General features: G+C 53.8%; 4 protein-coding genes across 7 annotated transcripts; 3 read left to right on the top strand and 1 right to left on the bottom strand.

The window, feature by feature from the left end:
* The first annotated feature begins 356 nt into the window (after positions 1–356).
* On the top strand, positions 357–5,135 carry POU5F1 (POU class 5 homeobox 1). Its single transcript, XM_028091114.2, has 5 exons — positions 357–761; positions 3,621–3,741; positions 4,068–4,198; positions 4,527–4,685; positions 4,869–5,135. The coding sequence occupies exons 1-5, from the start codon at positions 357–359 to the stop codon at positions 5,133–5,135; spliced, it is 1,083 nt and encodes a 360-aa protein (XP_027946915.1).
* A 1,452-nt stretch (positions 5,136–6,587) lies between these two features.
* Positions 6,588–10,911, bottom strand: TCF19 (transcription factor 19). Of its 2 annotated transcripts, none has more exons than XM_028091067.2 (4): positions 10,886–10,911; positions 9,484–10,100; positions 7,652–8,210; positions 6,588–7,370 (listed from the first exon to the last, which is right to left on the bottom strand). In XM_028091067.2, the coding sequence occupies exons 2-4, from the start codon at positions 9,719–9,721 to the stop codon at positions 7,130–7,132; spliced, it is 1,038 nt and encodes a 345-aa protein (XP_027946868.1). In that variant the 5' UTR covers positions 9,722–10,100; positions 10,886–10,911; the 3' UTR covers positions 6,588–7,129. The 2 variants fall into 2 exon arrangements, with proteins under 2 accessions (XP_027946868.1, XP_027946867.1); XM_028091066.2 differs by lacking the exon at positions 10,886–10,911 and adding an exon at positions 10,511–10,871.
* A 60-nt stretch (positions 10,912–10,971) lies between these two features.
* Positions 10,972–24,631, top strand: CCHCR1 (coiled-coil alpha-helical rod protein 1). Of its 3 annotated transcripts, none has more exons than XM_028091061.2 (18): positions 10,972–11,078; positions 12,135–12,201; positions 12,280–12,493; positions 13,748–14,051; positions 16,649–16,812; positions 16,916–17,051; positions 17,241–17,351; positions 17,553–17,702; positions 18,241–18,351; positions 18,465–18,571; positions 20,869–20,981; positions 21,153–21,198; positions 21,338–21,474; positions 21,599–21,787; positions 21,891–21,992; positions 23,352–23,503; positions 23,613–23,784; positions 24,028–24,631. In XM_028091061.2, exons 2-18 carry the CDS (start codon positions 12,186–12,188, stop codon positions 24,138–24,140), a joined length of 2,337 nt encoding a protein of 778 aa, XP_027946862.1. In that variant the 5' UTR covers positions 10,972–11,078; positions 12,135–12,185; the 3' UTR covers positions 24,141–24,631. The 3 variants fall into 3 exon arrangements, 2 of the variants coding, with proteins under 2 accessions (XP_027946862.1, XP_027946863.1); XM_028091062.2 differs by having other exon boundaries at positions 11,002–11,078; positions 12,069–12,201; XR_003607242.2 differs by lacking the exon at positions 24,028–24,631 and having other exon boundaries at positions 23,369–23,503; positions 23,613–23,725.
* Positions 24,632–25,836: 1,205 nt separating this feature from the next.
* Positions 25,837–27,524, top strand: PSORS1C2 (psoriasis susceptibility 1 candidate 2). Its single transcript, XM_028091100.2, has 2 exons — positions 25,837–26,132; positions 26,757–27,524. Exons 1-2 carry the CDS (start codon positions 26,078–26,080, stop codon positions 27,110–27,112), a joined length of 411 nt encoding a protein of 136 aa, XP_027946901.1. The 5' UTR covers positions 25,837–26,077; the 3' UTR covers positions 27,113–27,524.
* The last annotated feature ends 426 nt before the right edge of the window (positions 27,525–27,950 follow it).

The raw sequence follows: 27,950 nt of genomic DNA on the forward strand, positions 1-27,950 counted from the left end.
CAAGCGACCCCAGACAGTTCTAAGGTGTGCAGAGCCCCAGAGAAGGGTGGGCAGCCTGTTGGGAGTTGGAAGTGAAGGTCCGAATGGGGGGGCCTGCATCAAGAGTCTAGGGCCTGGAGAGGCACCCAGCTGGAGGTCCCCGGCTTTCCGCCCTGGCGACGGACCACCGCCACCATCCGGCAAACACCCTTCGCCTCAGTTTCTCCCACCCCGACCGCCCTCTCCTCCACCCATCCAGGGGGCGGGGCCAGAGGTCAAGGCTAGTGGGTGGGATTGGGGAGGGAGAGAGGTGTTGAGCAGTTCTTTGGAGAGCCCTCATTTTTCCAGGCCCCCGGCTTGGGGCGCCTCCGTTCCCCATGGCGGGACACCTGTCTTCCGACTTGGCCTTCTCGCCCCCGCCGGGCGGTGGAGGCGATGGGCCGGGAGGGCCGGAGCCCGGCTGGGTTGACCCTCGGACCTGGCTGAGCTTCCCAGGCCCTCCCGGCGGGTCGGGAATCGGGCCGGGGGTTGGGCCGGGCGCGGAGGTGTGGGGGATTCCCCCGTGCCCCCCGCCCTACGACTTCTGCGGAGGGATGGCCTACTGTGGACCTCAGGTTGGAGTGGGGCTGGTGCCCCAAGGCGGCCTGGAGACCTCTCAGCCGGAGGGCGAGCGGGGAGCCGGGGTGGAGAGCAACTCCGAGGGGGCCTCCCCTGAGCCCTGCGCTGCCCCACCTGCGGCTGTGAAGCCGGACAAGGAGAAGCTGGAGCAAAACCCCGAGGAGGCGAGTGAGCTGAAATGGGGCTGGCGGGGGAGGTGGCCGGGCTTGGCAGGGGGCGGCCACGGGAGGGGGAGGTGGTTGCCTACAGCTGCCTAGGCCTGGAACGCAAGAGGGGAGCAGGCTGGGGCGGCGCCCCGGGCAGAGAGGACTGTGTGGCTTGAGAGCAAGGGCAAGGTGGGAACCAGAAGCCGGAATTCTGAGAGAACGGGCAGGTGAGGCCTGGGGCAGCCCTGGGGGGAGTCGGAAGCTGCCCCATGGTGGCCTTCTTCCCGCCTGACCCTTGTCAAGTAGCTGCTTTCCACTTTTAGGCCTGGCCTGAGCCAGGTCCGATCCCTCACTTAATACCAGCCCAGCACCAGACCCAGCTTTGGGTTTGAGCCCCTTCTCCCACCCTTAGCCCTTCTTGAAAATTTGATCCTTACCACCAGGTTCAGGATCTTGGCCTTAGGGTTGAGTGTGGCCTGAGGGTAAAAACAGTGCTTATCCCAGGGTTATTGTTCCTGAAAGTCTAGGGTGGGACTGATTTCTGATAGAAGCTCCTGTTTGGGCTGTGTGTGCGGACATGTGGGTTTGGGTTTACCTCCCGTCAAGTTTAGGGCTTGTCTTCCCTTGACCTCTGCCTTGGGGCTAGTGAGTCACCATTATGCAAAGTGCACACCCTGGCCCCCACTTGTAGAGAACTTTACCGATTTCAGCCTTAATTCCGTAAGTTGTGGACAAGACAAAAACCAAAGTGGTGGAAGAACTCCTCTCCAGGCCATTCCCCAAACATAGGGTCTGCTGAGGCACTGAGAGACTTCTGCGTTCAGCCCTGCCAAAGAACTCTTATGGATGTGTCTTCCAGTCCTCCAAAGAGACAAGTGTAAGCAATTAGAGATCAAGTACTAAGCCCTTAGACCTCACAGAAGGAGGTGCGAGCGCTTCAGCTGACCCAGTGGCCCTAGACTTTGTAGGAGGCGACTGAGCCTTGAATGATAATGGCTGCCAATTGTGGTCCATTTCCTAAGTGCCTGGCTGTGTGCTCAGTGCCTACATCATTATCTCATTAACCGGCACAAAATCTCCCAGGGAGGTATTATCAGCCTATTTCACGGGTCCTAACTACCAAATGATGAAGTTAGGATCTGAGCTGGGGTTACCTTATTTCAAATCCTGTAAGTAGGATTTGGACAAGCCATGATGGGGAGCGAAGGACATTTAGCGTTCTGAAGCCTTGACTGAGCCGAAGTTGGCCTATGGAATTTGGTGTGATCGACCACCCTTGGAATCCTTCCCTCAAAGCTTCCAGGACTGCACATAGGTTTCGCTGCTTTTCTGGTCCCTTTGGCCACCCGCCCTCATGGGAGTGCCCCAGGGCTAAGTCCATCACCCTCTGTTCTACCTTTCCTTCCTCCCTTCCTCTCATCCGCCCTTGTAGACAGGACTACCACATTTTTTTGTCTCCAGCTGGGATGGCTCATGAACTGCTCCACCCCGACCATCACCCAGTTGCTCAAGGCCCCAACCAGTCATCCTCATTGCTTTCACATTCTACATCCCATCTTTTGGAAACCCAGCTATCTTGGTCTTGGAAATACACCCTGAAGCAATCACTACCGCCCTGGTCCCAGCCGCCCCGTCTATGGGGGGGGGGGTGGGCGGACTGCAGTTGCCTCCTTAGTCTGTTGTAAACACGTCGACAGGAGTGAACTTTTTTTTTAAGATTTTATTTATTTGACAGAGACACAGCGAGAGGGAACACAAGCAGGGGGAGTGGGAGAGGGAGAAGCAGGCTTCCTGCTGAGCCAGGAGCCCGATGCGGGGCTCGATCCCAGGACCCTGGGATCATGACCTGAGCCAAAGGCAGACGCTTAACGACTGGGCCACCCAGGCGCCCCTGGAGTGAACATTTTAAAATCGGATCATTTTACTCCACACATCCATCCAGCAGCTCCCCGTCTCATGCACTGCAGCATCCACAAGATACCTGCCCTGCGCCCCCTGACTTCGTGAGCTCCTCACCTCATCCCTTCCCTCCTCAGTCTTTTCACCCTGCTCCACCCACCGCGGGCCCTTTCCACCCTTTGCTCAAGCATCACTTTCTCTATCTTACTTAAAACTCTCCCCATCCCCATCATGCCCTCCACTGCTGTACTCTGTAGTCCTCCACCCTGCTTCGCTTTTGTCCATAGTGCTTCTAACATAGTAACGTACTGGATAATTGTCTCTCCCTGTTAGAATGGAAGCCCCCTGAAGCCAGGGCTTTCTGTCCAGTTTGCATAGCTGCTGGCTTATAGAAAGGGCAATACATCTGTTGAATTAATCAAGGAGAATGCCTATGTGTTGCAAAAAGATACAGTAAAAATAAGGAATAACCCAATTTTAAAAATGAGCACCAACTGTATACCCTTCACTTAATTCATCCCTTTTTGGACATCTGTTTTGTAGTGTGTTTGCGTATACATGCCGTGTCATCCTCTGGAAGCAAACTGGGGGAGAGTATATGGAAATGAGAATTAGAGGCATGGTGCCCTTTACGTTTCTGGTCTCAGAACTGCCCCAAATTGGGGTAATATTTGAGTTAGAAATCTTTTGTAAGTATTAATGAGCAAAGAGGCAGCAGCTCCCTTCATAAGCTGACAGGTGTTCATTCTCGTGGAGGCAGGGCCTGCCTTTCCGTCTGTGCATGTGTGGTGCTTTGCATCTGCTGGATGTGTTGCTTTCTGGGGTGAATGACTTTGGTAGATAGGTTATTACTCCATATTTGGTGGGCAGTCTGGGTGCAGATACTCCCACAGACCATTCCTTGGGGCCCAGATGGGAAGGGGGGTTGACAGCTGATGCGTTCGTGTTCTTACATGTCCTCTGCCTTTTTGACTGCAGTCCCAAGACATCAAAGCTCTGCAGAAAGACCTGGAACAATTTGCCAAGCTCCTTAAGCAGAAGAGGATCACCCTGGGATATACCCAGGCCGATGTGGGGCTCACCCTGGGGGTTCTCTTTGGTGGGTCTCCCTCACCATGTCCTGCCCCACAGAACACAGGGACCACATCTCCCCTGGAAGAACATGCCTGGACTTGGGGCTTTTCTTCCCACCAGGGGAGCAAGGGAAGGGTGTTTCAGGGGCAGGCTTCACCCACCCCCCCATATGAAAGAGGGTAGAGAGGGAGGGGGAAAACATACTTGGACCTTGAGTTCCCTCTGGGAGGAAGTGGGAACCCGGTGTGGGATCTTGGGAAGGCAGGAAACAATGAAGAGGCCCTGGGTCTTGGGGTCATGAAGGGATTGCCTTCTGCCTCACCTTGCTTCTCCTTCACCTGGCCTCCGCAGGGAAGGTGTTCAGCCAAACGACCATCTGCCGTTTTGAGGCTCTGCAGCTCAGTTTCAAGAACATGTGTAAGCTGCGGCCCCTGCTGCAGAAGTGGGTGGAGGAAGCCGACAACAACGAAAATCTACAGGAGGTGAGGGTGGGGAGGGAGGCTCAGGGATCTGCCGAGTCTTAGCCCAGTTGTCGACGCTTCCTTCCCTGGTTTGCTGCTCTCCTTCCTGGGGGCCATACTCTTACCTCAATGGGATGGAGTAGAATTCCTCAGGATTCTCCGGAACCGTCTGTCTAGACCCACCCTTCCAGGATTCTTCTTTCTCACACCATCTGGTGCGGGTGACCCCTCCGGGCAGTGCCCCCTTAGCAATTTGCTCTTGAGTCACTACCCTCATGGTGCCCAGCACGTTCAAAGCCTGCCATTCCATTTTCCTCCCTTGCCACTCCCTCCCTCCCTACCTCACCAGATATGCAAAGCAGAGACCCTCGTGCAGGCCCGAAAGAGAAAGCGAACGAGTATCGAGAACCGTGTGAGGGGCAACCTGGAGAACATGTTCCTGCAGTGCCCGAAGCCCACCCTGCAGCAGATCAGCCACATTGCCCAGCAGCTCGGCCTTGAGAAGGACGTGAGTGCCCCGTCCCTCTGTGCCCCCCTCCTTCCCGGTCACCGCCGCCCTTTCCCTGGCTCTGCCTCTTGCCCTCCAACCGCTCTAGATCTGTCGGCTTTGGGCCAAATGACTAAGCAAAGCCAGCCTCACTTCCCGGAGCTTAGGATCAAGTGTCACTCTACGTTGTGTCTTCCATCCCAGGTGGTCCGAGTGTGGTTCTGCAATCGTCGGCAGAAGGGCAAACGATCAAGCAGTGACTATTCACAACGAGAGGATTTTGAGGCTGCTGGGGCCCCTTTCTCAGGGGCACCAGTGTCCTTTCCTCTGGCACCAGGGCCCCATTTTGGTACCCCAGGCTATGGGGGCCCTCACTTCACCACGCTGTACTCCTCAGTCCCTTTCCCTGAGGGTGAAGGCTTTCCCTCTGTGTCTGTCACCACTCTGGGCTCTCCCATGCATTCAAACTGAGATGCCGGCCCTTCCCAGGAGTGGGGGCCCGAGGAAGGGGGAGAGCGAGGGAAAGAGAACCTGGGGTTTGTACCAGGGCTTTGGGATTAAGTTCTTCATTCACTAGGAAAGGATTTGGGAACACAAAGGGTGTGGGGGCAGGGAGTTTGGGGGGACTGATTGGAGGGAAGGTGAAGTTCAAGGATGCTCTTGTTTTTAATCCCCACATCACTTTCTTAAATAAAGAAGCCTGGGACACAGTAGGTAGATACTTTTGTCTTTGGTTTGTCCTCCTTTGGTTACTGAAGAGGGGATGGGGATACCCAATAGTTAGATATTAATAGCTCTTAGAACCCAGTGACCCTGAAACCAAGGTGCCATTTAAACTGCTCAGTCATACAATGTCAGAGGGAGAGCCGGTATTGGAACCCACTGATTTGTAGAAGGCCCCTATAGGTGTGAGCTAGTTCCCTCGGAGCCTGTGACTTCGAATTTTGGGGAAATTTAAGTGGAGTGCCTTATTTTTATTTTTTAAAGATTTTACTTAGGAGAGAGAATATGAGCGGAGAGGGGTGGGGTGGGGCAGAGAAAGAGAAGCAGACCCCAGGCATGGCTCCATCCGAGGCCCCTGAGATCACAACCTGAGCTGAAACCAAGAGTCACTCAACTGAGCCACCCAGGCGCCCCTGGAATGCCTTATTTTTATAGCCCATTCCCTATTAAGGAGCGGACTTTGTGCTTTCCCCACTCAACTCTGGAAGTGTCCTTAATGGCTTTATACTAAGGAATCATCTTTAGATGCTATGCTTCTGCATATTGTCCCAACTTAGAAACTCCATCTTGTGCTTTGTTGATACCAAAGTCCATTTGGTTTCCACTTAAGGGTTTGGCCTACTCTGTCCATGAGTGACTCAACAAACACCCATGTTTTTGTCCTGGTTCTGCTATTACTTAATTGGAGCCCTTGTCCTTGATGGGGAGGGCACTTGGGTCGGTAAGTCAAGTAGGGATAAAAGGCAATGGACCTAAAGATAGCAATAGGTCAGGATAAGGCTTTCCTAATGAGAAGTACAGAAATACCGTTTTGACACTGTTGGCTTGGTGTAAGGCTCACAGAAGAGAGTCCGTGTACTGTACAAGGCTGATCCACACTAGACCAGGTGAGCATCTGCTCTAGCTGGTGTACCGGTCTCTTTTCCCCTGGTAGTACCTTTTCCAGAGGTTCTGCCATCCTTATGAACTTGACCAAACTCCATCTACTTTATTTTAATGGCCGTGGATCTGTTTTTCCTTTAAACTAAGAACCTTAATTACCTTTTCTCCAGTCTCCCACCTCCAGCCCATTCTGTATCAAGTGAGCAGGTTCATACTCCTCTGTGCTTTGCTCATCTCTTCCCCTAAGAGTCAATTAAGCTTTCCAGACCATAACCAGAAAGCAAGGAGTACCAGGCCTGGAAAAAGAATACCTAGGAGTGAATGAAGCTGCTTGTTCTTTATTTGGAAATAGAAGCAAAGCTCTAAAAAACAAGGTCATGATCACGGCCAGTGGCAGTGGTTTAGCCACAATGTAAAAGTTTTGAGGCCATGCCTTGGGTTTTCCCAGAGTGCCTTAGTGATGCCATCCAAGATCATTAAGCACTTGTTTGTTCCTAGACTGAGGCTTCTATCCGCCCAGGCACAGCCTCTGCAATTGATGTGTGCTCTGACCACAGACATTCTAGTGCCTATGACAAGGAACTACAGCTTGTAACGGAATTCCCAGCTTGCTGGCAACTTCCCGGAGGCAGCAGTATCTTTGGCAGGAAACCATCTCTTCTGTCACCTTGGCCATGAGGGCCTTCTTCAGGCCTTGAGTCAATATCCATAGCTGTGGACACTTCCCCTATAGTCATTCCCCCCCCAGGGAGGCAAGGGAAAAGGGGGGCATTTCTTAGGAGGTCCACTGGAGCCCCACTGTGTCCACCTGTGGCCTGGAGGTGCCAGTTCTCTGTCTTCTGGTGCCCTGGTGGGGGGCCTTAGGTCTGGATGCCTACACGACACCCTGGGCACTGGAAGTCAGACTCCCTGGCAGCCTGGATGTTATAGCCAACACAGGCCACATGGAACCAGACGTCACAACCATCACACTGAACCCAGGCAACTGTTTCTTCTTCGGGTAGGTAGCAACAAGGGGCTGCACAGGGCTCCCCACCCCCAACTGCAGGGGGAGCCCTGGGAGTGCTCACTGGGTGCTTCCGAGGACGTCCACGTCGATTTCTGAAGAAAGTGACACAAAAACCAGGTCACTGCAAACCTGAAGAAGCCTAGAACTTTGCCCTGGATAATTCTAGAGTGAACCTCGATAGACTCACTAGACTAGTGTTGAAACACAAGAGTAGAATTAACCCAGGTTTTGCCAATCCAAATCTGTTCCAGCTCTGTCCACTTCCCAGTCCCATTCCCATTCCTATCCCCAGAGCAGAGGGCCACCTCCCAGCCTGGGGCTCTAATAAGGAATCAAAAAGGAGTTAAAAATTGAGAAAGATCTCTCCACTTACCCACCAGGTGTCCGTGGGGTTGTCTCTACACGGAGTTTCTTCCTGGGCTCCATAAAGACTGGTGGGGGGCCCTCAGGAGTCTCGCCCTCATCATCCAGCTCTGCCAACACTCGGTGAGCCGATTTCCTCCGATTTCTTGGGGGTGGGGCAGAAGGGGTGGTCCCCACCTCCCTAGGAGGAGTGGGAACAGGCAGGCTCTGTGGCTCACCCCCACCCCTGGAGAAGGTGAGGGGCAGAGGTCTGAGCTTGCTGAGACTACCGATGGAATTGAGGATCAATGTGGCTTTCGGGGCAGGGGAAAGGGTGCTGAGGGGGCGCTGTGGGGCCCCCTGGGGGGGCAGCATAGGCCGGAAGCCAGCCCTGGTTCCCTCTTCACCACTAGACCTTGGGATGGTAATGGCCGCAAAATCTTGAGGTTTGACTCGGACTTGCTGAAACATGAAGTAGAACTCCGAAGGGCTGGTTCCTGGGGGCCCTTCAGGGCCAAAAGTCACAAGGTCCCCATCACTCAACTCCAGCCTGTGACCCCTTGGGAGTCGGACATTATTGACCAGAGTCCCTGTTGATGGCAGGGCACCAGACAGATACAGAGAATGACAAAAACAGAAATGACCAGTCAGGAGTGAAGAAATCTGGCCTCCTTTGATTTTCTAGGGAACATGAGAACGTGACACCTGTCATCAAATTCTCACTTTGAAGTCCCTGAGCAGGTGGTATCAGATATTAAGCTCCTTGTGATTTGGGAACAAGTTTATTTTTTATGCCCTCCCACAGGGCACATGGGAGGAATGGACTCCTTCCCTCATTGCTGAGGTCCCATTCTCAGACACACTCTGCCCCAGCTCCAGTGCAGAAACAGTTATTGGCATACCTTAGACTATCTGGGTTGAGATCTTGGCCCCACCCTTACCAGCTATGTTACCTGGACAAGTTAACCTTGTGCCTCATTTGCCTAGTCTATAAAATGGGAATGATATTAGTGCTCACCTACATTCAATGCACTTAAAACAGTATCTGGCTCATTCAGTAAGCACTAAACGAATGTGGGCTACTCTAATTATTTAATCTCCACAACATTCCCAAAACAAACTTTACAAAGCCTTACATTTTACCTATGAGGAAATTGAGACCCAGAGAGGTGAAGGGACAGGCCTGAGGTTTCACCTGGGGACAGTGGCAAACCCAGGCCTTCTGAGGCTGACTGCAAATGCCTGCAAGTCAGGGAGTAAGACATATGCCTTGATCATTAAAACATAATCCAAGGGGCACCTCGATGGCTCAGTCGGTTAAGCGTCTGCCTTGGGCTGAGGTCATGATCCTAGAGTTCCGGAACCGGCCCACATCAGGCTTCCTGCTCAGCGGGGAGTCTGCTTCTCCCTCTCCCTCCTCCTCCCCCTGCCCCTTTTCTCTCTCGCTCACTCTCTTTCTCAAATAAAAAAAAAAAAACACCCATAATCCAACATATCATAACTGCCTTCAGACAAGAACAAGGTGCGTCAGCAAATTTGGAAACTGAGTCATCTGAGCTTGGCCCCCAATGGCTCCAGAATACCCCCACTGTGATGCTTTCCTGATGATGGCCCAGGCCCTGGATCTACCTCAAAGCCCTTGTTTAGATGGTTCCAGCTAGGCAGGGACCATCAGGGGTCAGCCCCACAGACAGCTTCCAACACTGCACACCTTTAGTGGGAAGATGCAGGTCTGGACTACAACTGTCCATCCAACCTGACAGGGAGTTTGGGAGGCAGGCAGGGTCCCTGTGGAGCCCCTTAATTTACTCCAGCCCAGAACTGCAACTGCCCAGGCGCAAGGCCTCCTTGCTCACTGCTCACCTTGGCTGCTATGGTCCTCCAGGCTGACCCTCCAGTCATCACCCCGGCGCTCTGCGTGCAGCTCTGCATGGACTCCAGAGATGAGGCCAGGCTCCCGCTGGGGCTGCAGAGCCACATCACACAGGTCGGCCCTACGGCCCAAGCGGTAGGTGCAGCCAGCCCCGCTAGGGGGGTGGAAGGTGTAGAGATCACCACCCCTGCCTCCCCCTATGCGCAGCAGCTGGAAGCAGGGCAGCATGGGCGGTGCCCCCTCTGCACCACCTCTTCCACTTCAGGAGTCCATCACCTTTCCCACACCTGAGCCATGCACGCTGGCCTGAGTTCACTTTCTATCTGACGCAAATTTGAGCTGTGCTTTGTGCAATTTCAACTTTGAGCACAGGCCTGAGTTTTCACCAGGGTTCAGTGGCAAAGCTCAGATGAGAACCCAGGCCTGAGCAGTGCAAATTCAGAGTGCAAGGAGCCTAGGCATGCGCTGCAAACAAAACTGTCTGTCAAGCAGTATTGCAACTGAAAAATTCAGGGAAGGTCCCAGGTGCAGTGCAAAAACGAACACGTCCTATGGCACTTTAGTTGAACCGGATCCTCAGGCCACAAAGTATTCAGGGAGACTCAATCTGTGCAAGGCAACAATATATTAGGCAGCTTCCAGGGAAATGCAAACTAGATGTGTGTATAGGGATTTCTGCTTCTGTACAATACTAACTTGTCGCCTCCGTGTAATTTGGAGAAAAGCTTCCTGTCAGACTCACTTATCCAAACAGAGCAACCCTCCTGCTCGCTCACGCCTCGCCCTTCGGGCCAATCCCTCACTCATAACTAGTTATCTTTAACCCCAGTGGGAAAGGAATCCACTGTCATCCCCCAAAAGGCAGTGAAAATGGTCCCTACGTTCTCTGACAAAGCAGATCTAAACCCTGACTTCCCAGCTTCTCCAGGTGGGAAAAAACAGGGGAAAGAGCTCCCCGAGATCACGCAAGGCAAACCCAGCCTTTTCCCTCCCCTGCGAGCCCCGTTTCCGATCTACCGCGGTTCAGTCTCCAAGTAGTCTCCTCTCCAGGCAGTGCCAGAGGGTGCGGTGGCCCCGGGACCCCTCCAGCTTGGGCCTCAGCTGGCGCTGCCGCGGCTGTTTGACAGCGAGGAAGCCGGGGTCGAGAGGGGCGCGGTCTCCGCGCGCGGGCAGCGCCCGCCCCGCCTTCGGAATTCCCGGGTCAGAACTCCGCGCAGAGCGAACCCGACCCCCTTCCCACTCCTGATTGGCCAGCTCATTTATCCCCCTCCGCTCCATTGGGCGGCGCTCTGGGAGTGTCTCTGACCTCCCGCCTTCCGCTTTTTCTGATTAGTTCACAAGTTTTCCCGGGTTCCCGGAGTTGGGAGGAGCCGCCAGGGCGCGGAGACGTACCTCAACGCCGCAATTGGGCCCGGCTTTAGACACTACTGCGCCTGCGTGCACCTCCTCCCTCCTCCCCGGATGAAACAGGAAGAGGGGCCCGCCAAGCTGCCCGCTGTGCGCAGGCGCGGTCAGGGGCGGAGGCCGCGCCTGGGAGCGAGGTGTAGGGGTTGTGGCTAGAGGGCAGAGGGGGTTCTCGCGCTGGGTAAGGGGCATTCGGGAAGAGTCGGTTGGGGGCGGGAAGGGGCCGAGATGGGGTACGGGGGTGGGTTCAGGGGTTGATAGGGGACGAGGGGTTACAGGGACCAGGTAAAGGAACAGATGAGGTGGTCCGAATAGCCTTAGAGCCCAGGTCCAGCTGGGTGAAGACTCGGGTTTCTGGGGGAGAGGAGGTGGGGTGGAAGGAGAAGTGAGAGCCTGCTAGAGTGAAGGGAAGCTCGAGCAGGCAGTTGGGAGATGAGGGGGGAGTGAGGGACCAGAATAATTTCCTTCGGGGGAAAAAAGCAGATGAGCTTGTGAGGGAGGGTGATAGGAATCCCAGATGGGGGGGGAATAGGTGAATTCTGGTGGGAGGGTAGGGAGACCTTGAAGAGACCTCTCTTGTGCTCTAGGACTCTGGAGAGAAGGGGAGGCGACAGGAATGACAGCTGAGGGCATAGTAGAGAGAAACTGAGGAAAGTTGCTGGAAGGGTTTGGATGAGATGTCAGGAAGCTGGTTTTTCTGCCAACGGGTCTAGGCTGCCTGGATTCCCAGGGGACCTGTGGAGGTGTCCTGCCCTTCATGTGGCCACATTCATCTGGGGCCAGGCCTTGGGCCAGTGCTTTAATAGGGAAGGAGCCAGGAGTCATGGCTTGGTGGTGTCTGGATGGGCTTCCGGAAGGCCTTGCTGGGCCATGGAGAGAACTCTGGAGACTGGGTGCACAGCCCCTGCACCGCACACCTCCTTTCTCACCTCTGACAAGGAACTGCAGAGACTGTAGAAACTTAAGGAGGAGGGTAGAGGCTCTGCCCGGAATTCTAAAAGTATGAGTAAAGCCCAAGAGCTCCCTCTCAGCCTGTCTCAGTGAATTCCTTTCATCTCATGGTTATTGCCATAGTTCTATCAGGAACGAGGTTGGGTCAAGCAAGAGATCCTTGGGTATTTCCTGCTTCTCTTGGGAAGTTACTAAAGGATTATGACTTTTATTACTGTAGGGGCTTTCTCGTTGGAAGGTGGCCTGAAAATTGAACCGGGGTGTCCTTGTTTCTCCTATTGTCCAGGGAAACATAGATGGCTGGACACAGAATCTAGAGACTTCAAATGATGTGGAGATGTTTCGACCTTCAGGTCAGTGGGACCAGGCAAGGGGACTGGTGATTGTCTTTCCTTAGGAAACTGACCATCTTTGTCCTTGTGCTTCCTCAGGTTCCACTGGGCTGATTCCCCCATCCCACTTCCAAGCTCGTCCCCTTCCAACTGTACCAAGAATGGCTCCCACCTGGGTTTCAGACATTCCCCTGGTCCAACCCCGAACCCATCCAGATGTCTCAGAGAGGCGGCCAGACAACCAGAGACCTCAAGTGATCATGTGGGAACAGGATGTTTGTGGCAATGGGCCGGAGGCGGGGCGGAGAGGCAGGTAGGGATTCATTGTTGCTCTTTTCTCAGGCTTGCTTGCCAGTGACCCTTCTTCACTGAAATAGATTCCTTACCCCGTTTCAGCCTTTAGTTCCCTAATTTGTGCATTTTTGCGGAAGCAGTTACTGGAACTTACAATGTATAAGTACTAAGGCAGTGGGCTAGATGCTAGGAATGGGGGTAACAAAAATGAATGAGATCCTGATATCAGTGAAGTAAAAATCCTAAGGGAAGAGGTAGATTGACCAACAGCTGACAGTAATAAGCAAGATAATGAAGTGCAAACTAGGAGTGTAGACTGTACTGTGGTAGTGTTGGATTCATTCTGACGGAGTGCTTGCCATTAGAGCTGGCCATGCTATTTGTTGATGTTTTGTCTGTAAAAGTTCTGATTCTTATTCTTGATGTTTCGTCGTGTGTCTTTTCCTAAATGTACTGGAATGTCATTCTGCTGTTTTGCTCTGGAGTGGGATTGCACATGGGTCTACCTTGAACCCTGTCCAAGAGGAAGGGGCATGATGACAAGAAGGGGAGCCCTGGAGTGGGTGTCAGGAGACAGAGACTCTGATGCTAGTTTGGCTACCAACGAGAGTCCTTGGGCCAGTCAACTAGTATCTCTAGGCTGTAGATCCCCACCGTTTTAAAAGAAAAAAGGAGTGGTTCTGGGCCTCAGTGAGGGAGTTATGTCAAGAGCCATGTTATCATAAGCTGGTTTAAACTTTATAGGACACCAGTAGACTATGTAATTTATTGATGTGCTGTCGACTCCTCATACAGGATATCTAACACTCAATAAATGCTTTTAACTAGCATCTGGTCTCACTGTATTGATACTGGAAGCCATGACCTCTCTTTCTCTGAAACTGCCGCCAACTTTTCCTTGCCCTTAAATCAGAATTCAGAAGTCTCTGGGTGTCTTCCAACCCCTCCATTTTAGAATGTGGGGCCTAATGATGTGCACATTTGATGTTTAATGCATCTGCCTGTACGTAGCTCAGCAGAGATCGTGTTCCATGATCTCAGCTAGCCGTTAAGTCCTGTGAGCCCAGATAGTGGACCTAATATGCTTAGTAGGGCCATGATACATGACAGCGGTGGTACAGATGCAGAGACCCCCCTGGCCCAACTTCATCCCCACCGTCTTCACACACAATGGCAGAGGGATCCTCCTCTCCTTCTGCTGTGTCCCGTTGTGCCCTCCGCCACCCTCCCAGCACCAGAGACAGGTCTCACCTGTGCTACCCTGTTTTTGAAGGTCTGTGGAGCTGGAGGGGTCACATGCCCTGAGCCAGCAGGCTGAGCTGATCTCTCGGCAGCTGCAAGAGCTGCGGCGGCTTGAGGAGGAGGTCCGAGTCCTGCGGGAGACCTCGCTGCAGCAGAAGCTGAGGCTGGAGGCCCAGGCCATGGAGCTGGAGGCCCTGGCACGGGCGGAGAAGGCCGGCCGAGCGGAGGCTGAGGGCCTTCGTGCTGCCTTGGCTGGGGCCGAGGTTGTCCGAAAGAACCTGGAAGAGGGGAGCCAGCGGGAACTGGAGGAGGTTAAGAGGCTGCACCAGGAGCAGGTGAATGTGGGGGTGAGAAGGGCTTAGCTTCACAGTGGATGAACTGGGCAGCAGCTTCCCAGAAAGGGCAGCTTCCACAGAAAAGGCCCCGTGAGCAGTGGAGTGATGAGATGTTTGGTGAAGGCTGGAGATCGGAGGACCTGGAAAGATGGATTTGGGTGTTTTGGTCTTTGAATAAAGGTTGTACTTTTTCTCCCAGGACTCAGGTGGGCTCCCACCACTTGAAGCCCTCCTTTCCCTTCCAGTAGGAAGTATTTTGTCTTCCTACTTCCCTCTGGGTACTCACTTCATGTGGGAGCGTTGTGGGGGTGGTGAGGAGGATGCGAGAGGGTGGACTGGGGAAGGGAGATGACTCATTCAGGAAGCATTTATCAGTGCTTACTCTTTACCGTCTCTGAGATAGGAACCAGGACCCTGGGGTGGGCAAATCACCCTGAGTCCTTGTGGGTGGAGCTGACAGCCTAGTGGGGGACATGCACATTCAACACCTATTTTAATCCTAATTAATTAATTGGAATTGGGAGAAATGCCATGCAGGAGGAGGACAGGGAGCCCTAATATGGACAGGAGGGTTAGAAAGGTTAGTCAGTTGACATGTTAGGAAATGAAAGCATAAAGATACCGGAAGAAAACGTGGGTGAATTCCTTTTATTTTATTTTTTTTAAGATTTTATTTATTTGACAGAGAGAGACACAGCCAGAGAGGGAACACAAGCAGGGGGAGTGGGAGAGGGAGAAGCAGGCTTATGTGGGGCTTGATCCCAGGACCCTGGGACCATGACCTGAGCCGAAGGCAGACGCTTAATGACTGAGCCACCGAGGCGCCCCTGAGATTTTATTTTTTTAAGTAATCTCCACACCCCTACATGGGGCTTGAACTCATGACCCCGAGATCAAGAGTTGTATGCTCTACTGACCGAGCCAGCCGGGTGCCCCTGGGTGAATTCCTTTATAACCTCAGATTGGTGAAGGCTTTTCTACCTATGAATCAAAATCCAGAGGTGTTAAAAAGGAAAGATTGATACAATGGCTTTATGATACTAAATTTAGAAATGACAAAAGTAAAATTAAAGAACAGATGATAAAAAATATTTACAGTTCATATCACAGGAAAAGACTGATGTCCCTAACATACACTGTGTGCCTAGAAGTTGATAAGGGAGCGATAGCAATCTAGCCAGAAAATGGACACAGGAGATAGTTCAAAGAAAAATATAAATGGCCTTTAGATTTATGAAAGATGCTTCATGATAAGAAATTATCATTTGAGCCGAATAGGACTTGGCTGGGGAGCTGGCGTGTGGGGAGGTGATGGGAGCTGGCGACACTTCACAGCGCGTGGGGGGTGAGGAGGTGAGAGGGGCCCTGGATGGTGTGTGCACGGGGACGCCTCGGGGCCTGTTCAGAACTTTGTACTTCACCTTGAGAGCAATGAGCAGCTGTTGAAAAGTATTAAATAGGGAAAAGACATGATGAGATTTGTATTTTATGTCTAAAAAGGCCAGTTTTGTGGAGTTCCTGGCTGGCTCATTCGGTGAGTTTAAGCCCCACGTTGGGTGTAGAGCTTACTTTAGGTGGATGGATGGATGGATGGATGATAGATGGATGGATGGATGGATAGATAGACAGACCAGTTTTGTGGTTTCATTCTCAAAGGACCAGGGTGTAAAGCTAGGGCTAGAGGGCAGCCTCTCTCCTCCTTTGACCAGCCGTCCCTCCACTCCTGCCGTGCCCCCCACATCCTCACCACTGTTGGAGCCGTAGTGAGGAAAGGACAAGGTTCCTAGAGCTTCCTTTGGAACAGTGTGGCAGACGCTAAGCTGTGGAGGAGGTCATTCCCGATGACGGTAAGAGCTGAAAGGACGGGGAACAGGTGGTAGGATGGAGCCGCTGGTGGAGGGCCCAGTGAGGCCTTCTGAGGAGGTGACGTCGCCCGAGGTCTGAGTAGTTGGGAGAAGCCAAGTGGTAGGAGCTGAACTCAGAGAAGTGGCAGAGGCCAAGGCATGTCTGGCTTTGCAGGCAGAGGGCAGAAGCTGGGCTTTGTTGTGAGTGCCGGGATAAGCCACTGAAGGCTTTGTTTATTTATTTAAACTTTTTTCTTCTATTTGTTAGAGAGAGAGAGCGCGTGCATAAATGGGAGGAGGGGCAGAGGGAGAGGGACAGGCAGACTCCCCGCTGCGCCCGGGGCCTGTCTTAGGCCCCAAGATCATGACCTGAGCCAAAGTCAGACGCTTAACCGGCTGAGCCCCCCATGTGTCCCCCTGCCTTGAAGGCTTTTAAAGACTGGTCAGGAGTTTGTTGCTGTGGTGCAGAGATGAGGATGGCTTGCCCGGTCTGGTGGCTGTGGAGACGGAAGTGAAGATCTGTTTAGTGGGGAGAGCCGGCAGGAACTGCTGATGGACTGGCAGGTGGATGGAGGGCAGTGAGGCAGCGAGCTCTGTCTCCATTTTGCCACGTGCTGCTGGGCCATTTGCTGGGTTGTTGTCTGAGGTTACAGAAGATGGGAGTGCGGGCACAAGGCCCGAGCAGGAGCAGATTTGGAAAGTCCAGATGTGGGAGTGAGCTGGCCCCTGCTGTGCCCTCTCTTCTCTCCACAGCTCTCCTCCTTGACACAGGCTCACCAGGAGGCTCTTTCCAGTTTGACCAACAAAGCTGGGGGCTTGGAGAAATCTCTGAGTAGTCTGGAAACCAGGAGGGCAGGGGAAGCCAAGGAGCTGGCTGTGGCCCAGAGGGAGGCCGAGGTGCTACAGAAGCAGCTGAGGTAAAGTGGGGGTGGGCAGCTAAAAGGGGACCTGGCAGGTGGTGGATGCGTGGGTCTCCCAGGTGCCTCACTGATGGCTGCCCTGTTCCCACCCCAACCCTAGCAAGACCCAAGAAGACTTAGAGGCACAGGTGACCTTGGTTGAGAATTTAAGGAGATATGTGGGGGAGCAAGTCCCTCCTGAGGTCCACAGCCAGACCTGGGAATCGGAGCGACAGGAGCTTCTAGAAACTGTGCAAGTGAGAGAGTATAGGGTGCATCTGGTTGGGGGCTGGAGGTAGGGTGGGGGGGCTCAGGGATCAGATCCTGGGAGAGGGGTGGCCAGGAGAGAAGGCAGTGCTGACAAGGGACAGCGTCCGGAGGCCGCTTGTGGGCCTGAGTGAAGGTCCCACGGAGGCCACTGCTGTCCCCTCCTCTCCCACCCGCAGCACTTGCAGGAGGACCGGGACGGCCTGCACACCACAGCGGAGCTGCTGCAGGTGCGCGTGCAGAGCCTCACGCACATCCTCACCATCCAGGAGGAGGAGCTGACCAGGAAGGTAGGCCCCTCGCCCCCAGTGGCTCCTGTGGGTACCAGCTGTCGGCGTGCTGCCAGAACCTGCTGGGATCTTCTTTTCGGTGAACACCTCTTTTTGCTGTGGCTCTTGTTGCTTGGGCCGGACAGAAAAAAAGGCCCAAAACAAGCCTCCTTGCTCTGCTCCCCCAGGAGCCCACACTGCCACCCCTCCTCCACCCCGCAGGTTCAGCCTTCAGATGCCCTGGAGCCCGAGTTCACCAGGAAGTTCCAGTCCCTGCTGAAGCGCTGGCGGGAGAAGGTGTTTGCCCTTATGGTGCAGCTAAAGGCCCAGGAGCTGGAGCACAGAGGCTGCGTGGAGCAGCTGAAGGGACAGGTCACTTGACTCTTTCTCCCCGAATTCTCCCCTCCCGGCTCCTGGCTCCTTACGTAGGGATGGTACTTATCCAACAAAGATTTATTGAGTGGTTACCATGTGCTGGGAACACAGCCCGGGACAGAGGCAAGTACTGCTTACATTCTGGAGCAAGCACTTAGATGATGTCAAGTAATTATGTGTGTTTTCAAGAAAAGTGTAAAAGTGTGACAGAAAGAGACCATGGGGTGGGCCGGCTTTAGGCAGGATGCTCAGGAACGGCTTCTCTGAGGAGGTGACAAATGGCCAAGCATGGGTGGCATGGGCAGAGGCGGCCAGTCTTTGTGGGTATGTCACAGCGAGCTTCCTCAAGGTGTGGGCACATGGAACATGCTTCTGGAAGGAAACCTGGACTCAGACTCCCTTCTCAGGAACCCAAGCTTGTCTCCCTGCATGATGTTCTTTCAGAGACTTTGGCACCAGCGCCTCCATCCCCAGTGCCCCCCTGCAGCTTTCCGCTCTAGCTGTGCCTTGTCCTGCCCACCCCCCCCCCCCCCAGGTGGCAGAGCTCCAGGAAAGAGCTGTGGCCCAGAGCCAGGAGCAGGCCATCCTGCACCGCTCCCTACAGGACAAAGCCGCAGAGGTGGAGGTGGAGCGGATGGGCGCCAAGGTCTGTGGCTGAGCCAGGCAGAGGCTAAGGGGGCGGGTCAGGGATCCCTCCCACCACTTGCCCCCACAACCCCTGCGGCGAGGGGACCCCTCTCCTCACTGCATCCCTCCCAGGCCCTGCAGCTGGAGCTGAGCCGTGCTCAAGAGACCCAGCGCCGGAAGCAGCAGCACGCGGCCACAGCCGAGGAGCAGCTGAAGCTGGCGGCCAACTCTGTGAGCAGGTATCTGGGACGGAGGGGCGCGCAGTAGCATTTCTGCTTCCCCGGCTTCCTGGGCACCGTGTTTAAGAGCCCAGGCAAGAGGGGCTGGGAAGCTGGCCGTTGGAGGGTGCAGGGCGAGAGGTGTCTGGCCCCATAAGAGTCCCCGTGCTTGTTTTTCCCTGGGGCAGCCCGCTCCACATTCGCAGGAGGGTTGCTTGTTAGGCCTCGTGTGCATGTTTGGTTGGAGGTGAGGCCACGCTTCCTCCTATAGTTGGGTTCACCTGGGAAGATCACCACCTTCAGGGTCGTTCGAGCATGGAGAGTGTGGCTACTCCCATCTTTCTTTCTTTAAAATATTGCAGGTACGCCCTGTTTTGTTCCAACCAAATTTAACCTATATTCTAAAGCTGTGCACCTGTGGTTTACTAGATGGTCTATCTAAAATGTATGCCGGTTTCTGTCTTCATCATTTGCCAGCCTGTGTCTCTCATACCCACTTCCTGGGTGTTTACTTCTCGACACCTGTTTTATGACCTTTAGAAAGACATCTGAGGAGGAACACACACTTCTTTGTGCTGGTAACACCCCTCCTCAGCTTTGGACTTGGGGATACTGACTCGGTCCTCGTAGGCCTCCAGCACAGTGCCTGGCGTGTCATCTGACTCTAAATGTTTACTGTTACCATGAGGCTGTTCTGGACGGATCACAGAAGAATTATTGGTGTAGCAAAATTGTGGTGCCGGATAGGTCCTTGCCCACCATCACTTTTTTTTTTTTAAGATTTTATTTATTTGAGAGAGAGAGGGAGAGTGCAAGCACAAGCGGGGGGGAGGAGCAGAGGGAGAGGGTGAGGGAGAAGTAGACTCCCCACTGAGCAGGGAGCCTGATGTGGGACTTGATCCCAGGACTCTGGGATCATGACCTGAGCCGAAGGCAGACGCTTAACCAACTGAGCCATCCAGGCGCCCCTCCACCATCACTTTCTATTGGGTTAGTACCTTGAGGACTAATTTCACTTAAAAAATTACGAAAAATTTCCACTTTGCACCGAATTAGACTAGCTGTAATGAACCACCCAGATTCTACTCATTGTGCGTGCCCGCTGTTTCCAGGAGAACAGGAAGGTACACTGTGCACAGGGTTTTACTTTGGCACTAGGACATCACTGAAGTGGTTCTTGCTAATGATTGATGGCCAAAAAATCCACGAGGCTTAAAACAACCCACACTCAGATTGTTGTCAGGTTTGTGTGTGTCTAGATGGCCTGGAGATTTTATCAGAAAATGGGTTTGTAAGAGCCACAAGAGGTGTTGGAAACACCTGCTCAGACAATTTTTAGGTAAAGGATCTCTGCTGTGCTGCTAGGGATACAGCTGTCAGCCTTTGTCGTCTGCTTGTTTTTCAGTTGATACAGACTTGGACTCTCCTGGAGAGTTCCGTCCTTGCCCCGAGATGCTGCCTTGGCCCTCCCCCCAGGGCCTGTATAAGCTTCTCAGCTTTTACAAGCCATGCTGGTCCCGCTTTGGGCACAGCCAGCTGATAAAGCACACGGATCTGGCCTTCACTGTCATCGGGAAATTGTTAGAGGATAGCTTTGATCTCTGATGCCTATTAGTGATCAAAAAATAGATTATGAGAAATAAACTTTGCAGGTTGCTTGAAAAGATACACCGCCATGTAATGCCTTCTTGGGGTAAGGGCTCCTTAGAAAACTGATGGAAGCTGTGCCCTTTGTTCTTGAGGAAAATGCACCTAAGTTCATACACCCAAACGTGGCATACAGCACCAGCAGATTTCCAGAGCCAGGAGACATGTCCAGGGGCCTGCAGGCAGAAAAGTCCAAATCAGCTAGAGATGAGCCAGCTTTATGGCACTCGTTTTAGCCCCTGCAGAATCGTTTGTACTGACCGCTGCTGTGTTATGCGCTCTGGGTCCAGATCAGGTATGACCCCTTGAAGTTCGTTCTTGTTTTTACTGCTCTTATTGAAGACACTGTTTGCTAGGACCCAGATGAGAAGCTTACCCTAGGTTTTGGGACTAGGCATAACTGTGCTGTCTGTTATGAGTAACGGGATTATTTTTATCTAACAAACACTAAAGGGCTTAAGCTCTCAGGTTTTCTTCTTCATCGGCTGAGAAAGCTCAGACATGACTGGCCCCAACCCTTGGCTTCAGCTTCTCTTTTCCCTGCTAGGATTTTCCCTTCCTTGCTCTCCACATACTTAGCAATATAGGATAGAATTGTCCCGACAAGTCACATCAAGTCCTTTAGGGAACGAGGTGGGGTTGAAGGGTCAGTGACCTTGTGCCTCCTCCAGCTTTCAGACCTGGCTCCAGAGCACTGTGGCTGAAGTGGAACGCGCCACAGCCCAGCTGCCCTGCCTCAGCAGCCGAATCAGTTATGCCATCCGCAGGGTCCACACCATTCAGGGTAGGTAGGGCGACTGACGGCCACTCTGTACTCCTGCCCCTCCGGCTCTCGCCCCGCACATCCATCCTCATGCCTATTTGTCACCAGTCTGGGCATCCGTCCCCTTACTCCCCCCTTCCCTTTTCTCCTCCTCAAACTCCTCCTTGTTGCTTTCTGCCTTTTCTCGCCCAGGCCTGATGGCTCGAAAACTGGCCCTTGCTCGGCTGCGCCAGGAGAGGTGAAGTTTGGGGCCCTGTGAGGTGGATGGGAGGGGGTTAGGTGTTGTTTGCTGGGACCCCAAACAGTGAGGACTGAAGAGGGATGGGGGCTTCGGGATCAGGCTGGGTGATTTCCTGACTTTCTCTTCCCCGGCCCAGCTGTCCCCCACCCCTGACGGCCACAGATGTGAGCCTTGAGTTGGAGCAGCTGCGGGAAGAACGGGACCGCCTGGATGCAGAACTGCGGCTGAGTGCCCACATCATCCAGCAGGAGGTGGGCCGGGCCCGCGAGCAGGGTACGCCTGGTCCTGGAGTCACTGAGCTGGAGCGGGGGCCAGAGTTGGGGGTGCTGGGGATGGAGAGGAGGGGAAAGCTGGGGCCTGGGGCACCGAGAGGCCTGTGAGCACCACCTTTTCACAGGGGAGGCGGAGCGGCAGCAACTGAGCGAGGTCGCCCAGCAGCTGGAGCAGGAGCTGCGGCGGACCCAGGAGTCCCTGGCTGGTGTGGGGCTGCAGCTGGAAGCCGCTCGCCAGGGCCAGCAGGAGAGCACGGAGGAGGCTGCCAGTCTCCGGCAGGAACTGACCCAGCAGCAGGAGATGTACGGGCAAGGTGTGCAGCAGGGGCAATGGGTATACCGTGGAGGGCTGGGGCGGGGTGGGGGGGCGAGAAGCCACGCTCCCCCAAACACACCCCATCTGCACCTTCCCCCCAGCTCTGCAAGAGAAGGTGGCTGAAGTGGAAACTAGGCTGCGGGAACAGCTCTTAGAAACAGAGAGGAGATTGAATGAGGCTCGGAGGGAGCATGGCAAGGCAGGTGAGATTTGTTGGGATGGGCATGGGCATCCGGGGAGAAGGAAGTGGTGGACACAAGGTTTCTTTTAAAGCTGTTTTAAAGCTGCAAATAATGAAGTTATCAAGAAACGGTACAGATCAATACTCAGGCGGTGAACACACTCCTGTAGCTGGCACCCATATCCAGCACCAGCATGTGACCGGCCCTGGAGCCCCCTGAGTCCCACCCAGCCACTCCCCTCCACAAAGGCAACGGCCATCCCAACCTCACACCAACCATTACCTCCAGATTTTTTCTTTCTTTCTTTTTTTTTTTCCCCTAAAACAATAGAAATTTATTCTCTCACAGTACTGGAAGCTGGAAGCTAGAAGTCTGAACTAAGATGCTGACAGGGTTGGTTGCCTGCTAGAGGTTCTGAGAGACAATCTATGTTTGATGATTCTCTCCTCCCTTCCAGTGGTTGCTGGTAATCTGTGGCATCCCTTGGTTAGTAGGCACATCACTCCCTTCCGTTTCCATCTTTACATGGTGTTCTCTGCTGTGCGTGTCTACCCCCAATTTTTTTTTTAAGATTTTATTTTTAAGTAATATTTACACCCAACATGGGGCTTAAACGCACAAACCTAAGATCAAGTCATATGCTCTACCGACTGAGTCAGCCAGGTCCTCCTCCCCGTTTTTTTAGGAAAAAGTTCAAATACCCGGACAGATTACAAGAGCCACATAATGCCCACTTGTGTACTTCCTCTGATTAGATGGAACAGTTATTAACCAATTTTTTTTTAAGATTTTATTTCTTTAAGTAACCTCTACACCCACCGTGGGGCTGGAGCCCACAACCCCGAGATCAAGAGTCATGTGCTCCCCTGACTGAGCCAGCCGGGCACCCGGCAGTTATTAATCTTTGGCCATATTTGCTCTATCCATATATACATATACACTGATACGTGCATTTTTGGGGGGAATCACTTAAAGTAAGTTACAAACATCATGATCACCGAGCTGCATCTCCTACAAAGAGGATATAACTTCGATGTAGAGGAAATTTTCTTATATAACCTCCGTGTCATTGTCACACATTAAGGAAACATTAATTGCACAAAATCGAATATCCAGTTCATATTCAGATTTCCCCTGAGCGGCTCCAGGAAGGCTCAGGGATGGGGAAGGTACTTTGGGTTCATGGAGTCAGAGGGTTGTAGAGCATCAGCCACTGCTCCCACCATACAGAGGAGACAGCCCTGGAGCATTAAATGGCTTCCTTGAGCCGTAGAGCTCAGGGCCCAGTGTTCCTGCCCGATTCCAGTCCTGTCCTCATGGTGCCTTACTGCCTCTGGGCTGCCCCACACCTGTGCCCTCTGTGCCCTGGCTTCCACATAGTGGTCTCCCTGCGCCAGATGCAGCGCAAAGCCACCCGGGAGAAGGAGCGGAACCAGGAGCTCAGGCGCCTGCAAGATGAGGCCCGGAAGGAGGAGGGGCTGCGGCTGACCCAGCGCCTGCAGGAGCTAGAGAGGGACAAGAACTTTATGCTGGTAGGGGAGAGCAGAGGCCAGGGCCCTTGAGCTGGCTGGGGAGTGGAGGGGAGAAGGAGGAGGGGCGGCTCTGCCTGGGCTAGGTGGCGTTTAACTCTCTCCTTCCCAGGCCACCTTGCAGCAGGAGGGTCTCCTCTCCCGTTACAAGCAGCAGCGACTGTTGGCAGTTTTTCCTTCCCTGCTGGATAAGGGGAAGTCTGTGGAGTCCAGCCCCCGGGCCCCAGGGTCTTCAGCACCTGCACCTCCATCAGCAGCACCCCCCACCAGGGAGTCCATAAAAGGTATGGTCCATGTAGGAAGGGACAAATGTGTGGGACTTTAGGAATCTCTCCTCTAGGCACTCTTAATGGATGAGCATCGTTCTCTGTGACCCTTCGAGGCCCACAGCCTCTCTCATCCATGCCCGCCTTGGGCCAGAGAACCCTCCCCATAACCCCCCATCTGATGGCAGCCCCGTTCTCTGCACCAGAGCTGCCACAGCCTTCTCTGGTCCGGCTGCTATCCCTTGGGGTCTTCTTTCCCAGGATCCCTCTCTGTCCTGCTCGACGATCTGCAGGGCCTGAGTGAGGCCATTTCCAAAGAGGAAGCGATCTCTCAAGGAGACAACCAGAACTGTCCTGCTCCAGTCTGCCGCTGAGCAGCCAGACACTGCGCAGCTGGGGGCTCAAGGGGGGTGGGGGCAGGGAGGTCAGCCAGCTGCCCTCATGGACACCAGCCACCAAATGCCTGTGAATCCTGTGGCTTAATAAAGATGACTACAGTAGGTGCCATGTTCTCTCTGGGAATGGAAGGGAATTCGCCCTGCAGCCATCTCTGTCTGGAAAATGCGAGAAGTGGTCCCATGCAACTATTTCTCTAGGTGGTGGTACCTTTTTTAAAACCCCTTTCCCAGGCTGCTTGGGAAGTTTTTTGAGAAGCTCCAGTTTTCTTTACTGTCAACTTTTGTTTGAAAACTCTTTACCTCTGGAAGATGATCAGTGCCAGGAGGGAGGAATATAAAACATCGTTCATTCATTCGCTGGGAATCTGAGCCAGCCAGTGACCTTGCTCAGGGGCCACAGTGGTGGGCTTGACCAGGCAAGCGTTGCCATGAAGAGAAAAGCTACAGTGATGGGATAGAACCTGGCTGGGGGGGGGAGGGGCTAGATGAGGGGACAGGAAAGGCCTCCCTGAGGAGGGGATGTGTGGAGACCTGCCTGCCGTGAGGAGCCCGTGGTGCGGGCAGAGGCCTGGGGTGGGGGAGCTGGTAGCGCGGGGGGTTTATTCTAAGTCAGTAGAAAGCCCTTGGAGTACCTATCAAACAGAAGCGGCCACGCAATGAGGCTGACATGTTTAAGAGCTAGATTCGCTGGCTATGGAGGATGGGGTGTGGGTGGGGGAGGGAGGGAAGGGGGGGACCAGTTAGGAGGGTGCTGGGGAGGCTGGGGAGAGATGGGCTCCAGAGTGGGGCTAGGGACTGGGCTTGCCTCGGGGTGGGGGGTGGGGGGGTGGAGGAAAGGAGCAGAATGAAGGCTTCGAAGTGAGCCACAGAGGGGGCAGACCGGGTGGAGCAGAGCCTGGGGAGGAAGGGAGTTCTGTTTGGGAGGCATTACTTCTGAGAGGCGCACTAGACCTCCAGACCAGAGGAGGCCTTCCTGAGGAAGAGGTTCCAGGGGGTCTCTGAGAGATTTAGACAAGACTGGGGCTGAGGTCTGAAGGACGGGGGTGGGGAGGGCACAGAGAGCCGGCACCAAGGACCAGGGCAGTAGCCAGCGCGGAGCAGGATCCCAGAGGGGGGAGGAAGAGACGGAGATGGACAGGAAGCAGAGGCGGCTTCCCCCTGAGCCGCTGGGCTGTGACTGTTGGAACCTGCTCTGGGGTGGGGCTTAGGAATCAGGATGTCCTCATACTTCCTCACTTGCCATTACCCCAGGTGGCTCCTGGATGAAATTCTTTGAATGTCACCACTTGGGAGGCCCCCTGGGTGCCTGACGGAGGCACATGCTAGAAAGCAGCACCACGTTGGGCCCAGTCCTGAGGGGAGTGGAAGTTCCAAGGACAAAACCGAGTCCCAAGGGGGAGGCTCGGGGTACTGGCTGAGGCCATTCTAGCTGCATCCTGTGTGTTTAAAAGGAGCACCTGTCCCTGCTCCTGCCCCGGCGTCCTGCCTCCTGGCCCCTGTAATTACACTGCTTCCCCACGCATGGTTTGCTCCCATTCCTTGGCTTCCAATGGCTTCAAGGGATGAAAGGTGGAAGTCCTTGTGATTATAGAGATGACAGGTGGGTATTGATTCCTGCAGGGTGCGTGTGGAGGAGGATGTGAACATGGGTGGCGCGACCAAGGTCTAGGTCATTGATAGGGCTGGGGTGGCTGGGTCCCAAAATGAGGGACGCTGCAGTCAGAGGTTACGCATTAGCCATGGCCTTGCAAACAGGTTTGACCAGTTAGGTTCTGATGGGATTCCTTGTGTCACCGGGCTGACCCCTCCCCAGAGGTTGGACACCTCCTCTCACTCCTCCCCTATAAAGCCTCTTGGGGTTCCCAGGCACCTAGACTCAGCCCACCCCCAACTTTGGGGGCCAGGAGACAGCCATGATGCTCAACTGGAAGCTGCTGGGGATCCTGGTCCTTTACCTGTATGCCGGAGGTAAGCTGGGAACAGGCCGGCGTTGCAATGTCAAGTGAGGCAAGGGTGAATTGGATGCATAGGGATGGAGGAGATTCCAGAAGATTCTGGGTTTTCGCATGAGTGGAAGAGTTAAGAGGTTGAAGGTGATGCAGAAAAGTGCATCTTAGCTCAATGTTTTTGCTGGTTCAAGAGTAGGTACATGTGGCAATTTAGATCAGAATCCAGGTGTGTGGGTGAGTATTCATCACAGCTGAGGACTGTGTGGAGGGTGGATGTGTTTGCAGAGGGTGGGGTCTGGCTGCCACATGGGCCCAAGGTGTGGATGGCTTTGGAGGTGTAGACCAGCACAGAGGCCATGCCAGTAGGAGTCCCAACCGTGGTTGGATGGAGCTTATGTCAGCTCCTGTCGGTTTAAAGTTGGTCAAGTTAATGATTCCGGTCAAGGTTTTTATGTCATTTTAAGATCACTTGGGTATTTTGTAAATGTGTGGAGAGCTCTTTGAGAGTTACCTTTCAGGTTTGTTTGTGGTGTCAGCTCAGGCTGTGGTCCACCCCAGAGAGGCTCTGCTCCTGGAGTCTGTAGCCGGGGGAGGAGGGACCTGGCCCTCACCACCTTTTCCCTTTCTCCTCCTTCCTCCACAGGCATCTCAGGCAGCGGAGAGCATCCTCCACCCCCACCCACAGAGGCTGGAGAGGAGGAGGGCTCCCCAACATTGCCTCCGGGACCCCCAATCCCTGGTGATCCCTGGCCAGGGGCACCCCCTCTCTTTGAGGACCCTCCCCCTCCAGGCCCCAGTCGTCCCTGGAGAGACCTGCCGGAATCTGGAGTCTGGCCTCCTGAGCCCCCGAGAACTGATCCCCCTCAACCTCCCCGACCTGATGACCCCTGGCCAGCAGGACCCCAGCCTCCAGAAAACCCCTGGCCACCTGCCCCTGAAGTGGACCATGGATCTCAAGAGGACCCAGACCTTGACCCACCCCGGGAAGAGTACAGATAAAGGGATTCCCCCAGAGGCATCTTGGGCCTCCAGGCGGAGTGCCCCTCAAGCCCATCTGTACCCTTCTGATTCCTCTTCAATTCTCCCATCAGCCTCAATTTCCTTCCTCCTCCTTTCAATTTTATTCTGAGCTCTGAAAGTGTCATTCTCAATATTTTCTGTCCACTCTTGAGATCCGCCCCACATTTCCTCTCCTTTTTTCTCTGACAGCTAAAGCATACACCCCTACCTCATGTCCAGTCCTCTCCCCTCTACTTCCTACCTCCTCCCTCTTCCCCACCCCTGGGGCTCCTGAGGCCAGGCTGGTGGCGCCGTGTTCTCTGCTGCCACATGGTGGCCTACAGCTGGGAACTATCAGGAGACCATGATGGTACTTCCATGAAATGGAAAAATAAAATCTGTGTTTTCTTAATTTTGAATCTTGGCTGCTGCTTTGCCAACAATTAGGTCTTTGAATATTGAGATATCCTCCTCAGAGCACAAACCTACAGAGATCTGGAAGTAATCTGAGTTCCTGTCTTGTCCATATGCATAAGGATGTGGAGCTCAGCAGGAGGAAGTTGGAAATGTAACTATCAGAGTAACAAGGACATTCAGACCCACATTTCTCCCATTCTGGAACCCCTATTTTGGACAATGAGAAACCAAATTAAGGCTCTTTTTAATAGCTTATGGTTTGCACACTCCTGGCTGAACATGAAAACTTTCTTAAAGGCATGTGGGCAGGACTAAGTTCTAAAGGATCAATTTCCAGAAGTGTATGTATCCCTTCCTAAAATGAACCTGCCTGAGAACTGTACTGTGTTTTCCTTTTCCACTTCCCTCCACTAACTGCACT

This window comes from Eumetopias jubatus, unplaced genomic scaffold, assembly GCF_037043125.1.
Source record: "Eumetopias jubatus isolate StellerSeaLion01/CBP00866 unplaced genomic scaffold, mEumJub1_p1.0 scaffold_6, whole genome shotgun sequence".
NCBI lineage: Eukaryota > Metazoa > Chordata > Mammalia > Carnivora > Otariidae > Eumetopias > Eumetopias jubatus.

Excerpts from the sequence above, each read along its gene's own strand:
- POU5F1 (XM_028091114.2), top strand. The coding sequence starts at position 357 with ATGGCGGGACACCTGTCTTCCGACTTGGCCTTCTCGCCCCCGCCGGGC. Across the intron at positions 762-3,620 it reads TGGAGCAAAACCCCGAGGAG|TCCCAAGACATCAAAGCTCT; the intron begins GCGAGTGAGCTG and ends TTTTGACTGCAG. Across the intron at positions 4,199-4,526 it reads ACAACGAAAATCTACAGGAG|ATATGCAAAGCAGAGACCCT; the intron begins GTGAGGGTGGGG and ends CTACCTCACCAG.
- TCF19 (XM_028091067.2), bottom strand. The coding sequence starts at position 9,721 with ATGCTGCCCTGCTTCCAGCTGCTGCGCATAGGGGGAGGCAGGGGTGGT. Across the intron at positions 8,211-9,483 it reads GGAGGACCATAGCAGCCAAG|GGACTCTGGTCAATAATGTC; the intron begins GTGAGCAGTGAG and ends TGCCATCAACAG. Across the intron at positions 7,371-7,651 it reads ACCCCACGGACACCTGGTGG|AAATCGACGTGGACGTCCTC; the intron begins GTAAGTGGAGAG and ends CACTTTCTTCAG.
- CCHCR1 (XM_028091061.2), top strand. Across the intron at positions 16,813-16,915 it reads GTGCTACAGAAGCAGCTGAG|CAAGACCCAAGAAGACTTAG; the intron begins GTAAAGTGGGGG and ends CCCCAACCCTAG. Across the intron at positions 18,572-20,868 it reads GCGGCCAACTCTGTGAGCAG|CTTTCAGACCTGGCTCCAGA; the intron begins GTATCTGGGACG and ends TGCCTCCTCCAG.
- PSORS1C2 (XM_028091100.2), top strand. The coding sequence starts at position 26,078 with ATGATGCTCAACTGGAAGCTGCTGGGGATCCTGGTCCTTTACCTGTAT. Across the intron at positions 26,133-26,756 it reads CCTTTACCTGTATGCCGGAG|GCATCTCAGGCAGCGGAGAG; the intron begins GTAAGCTGGGAA and ends CTTCCTCCACAG.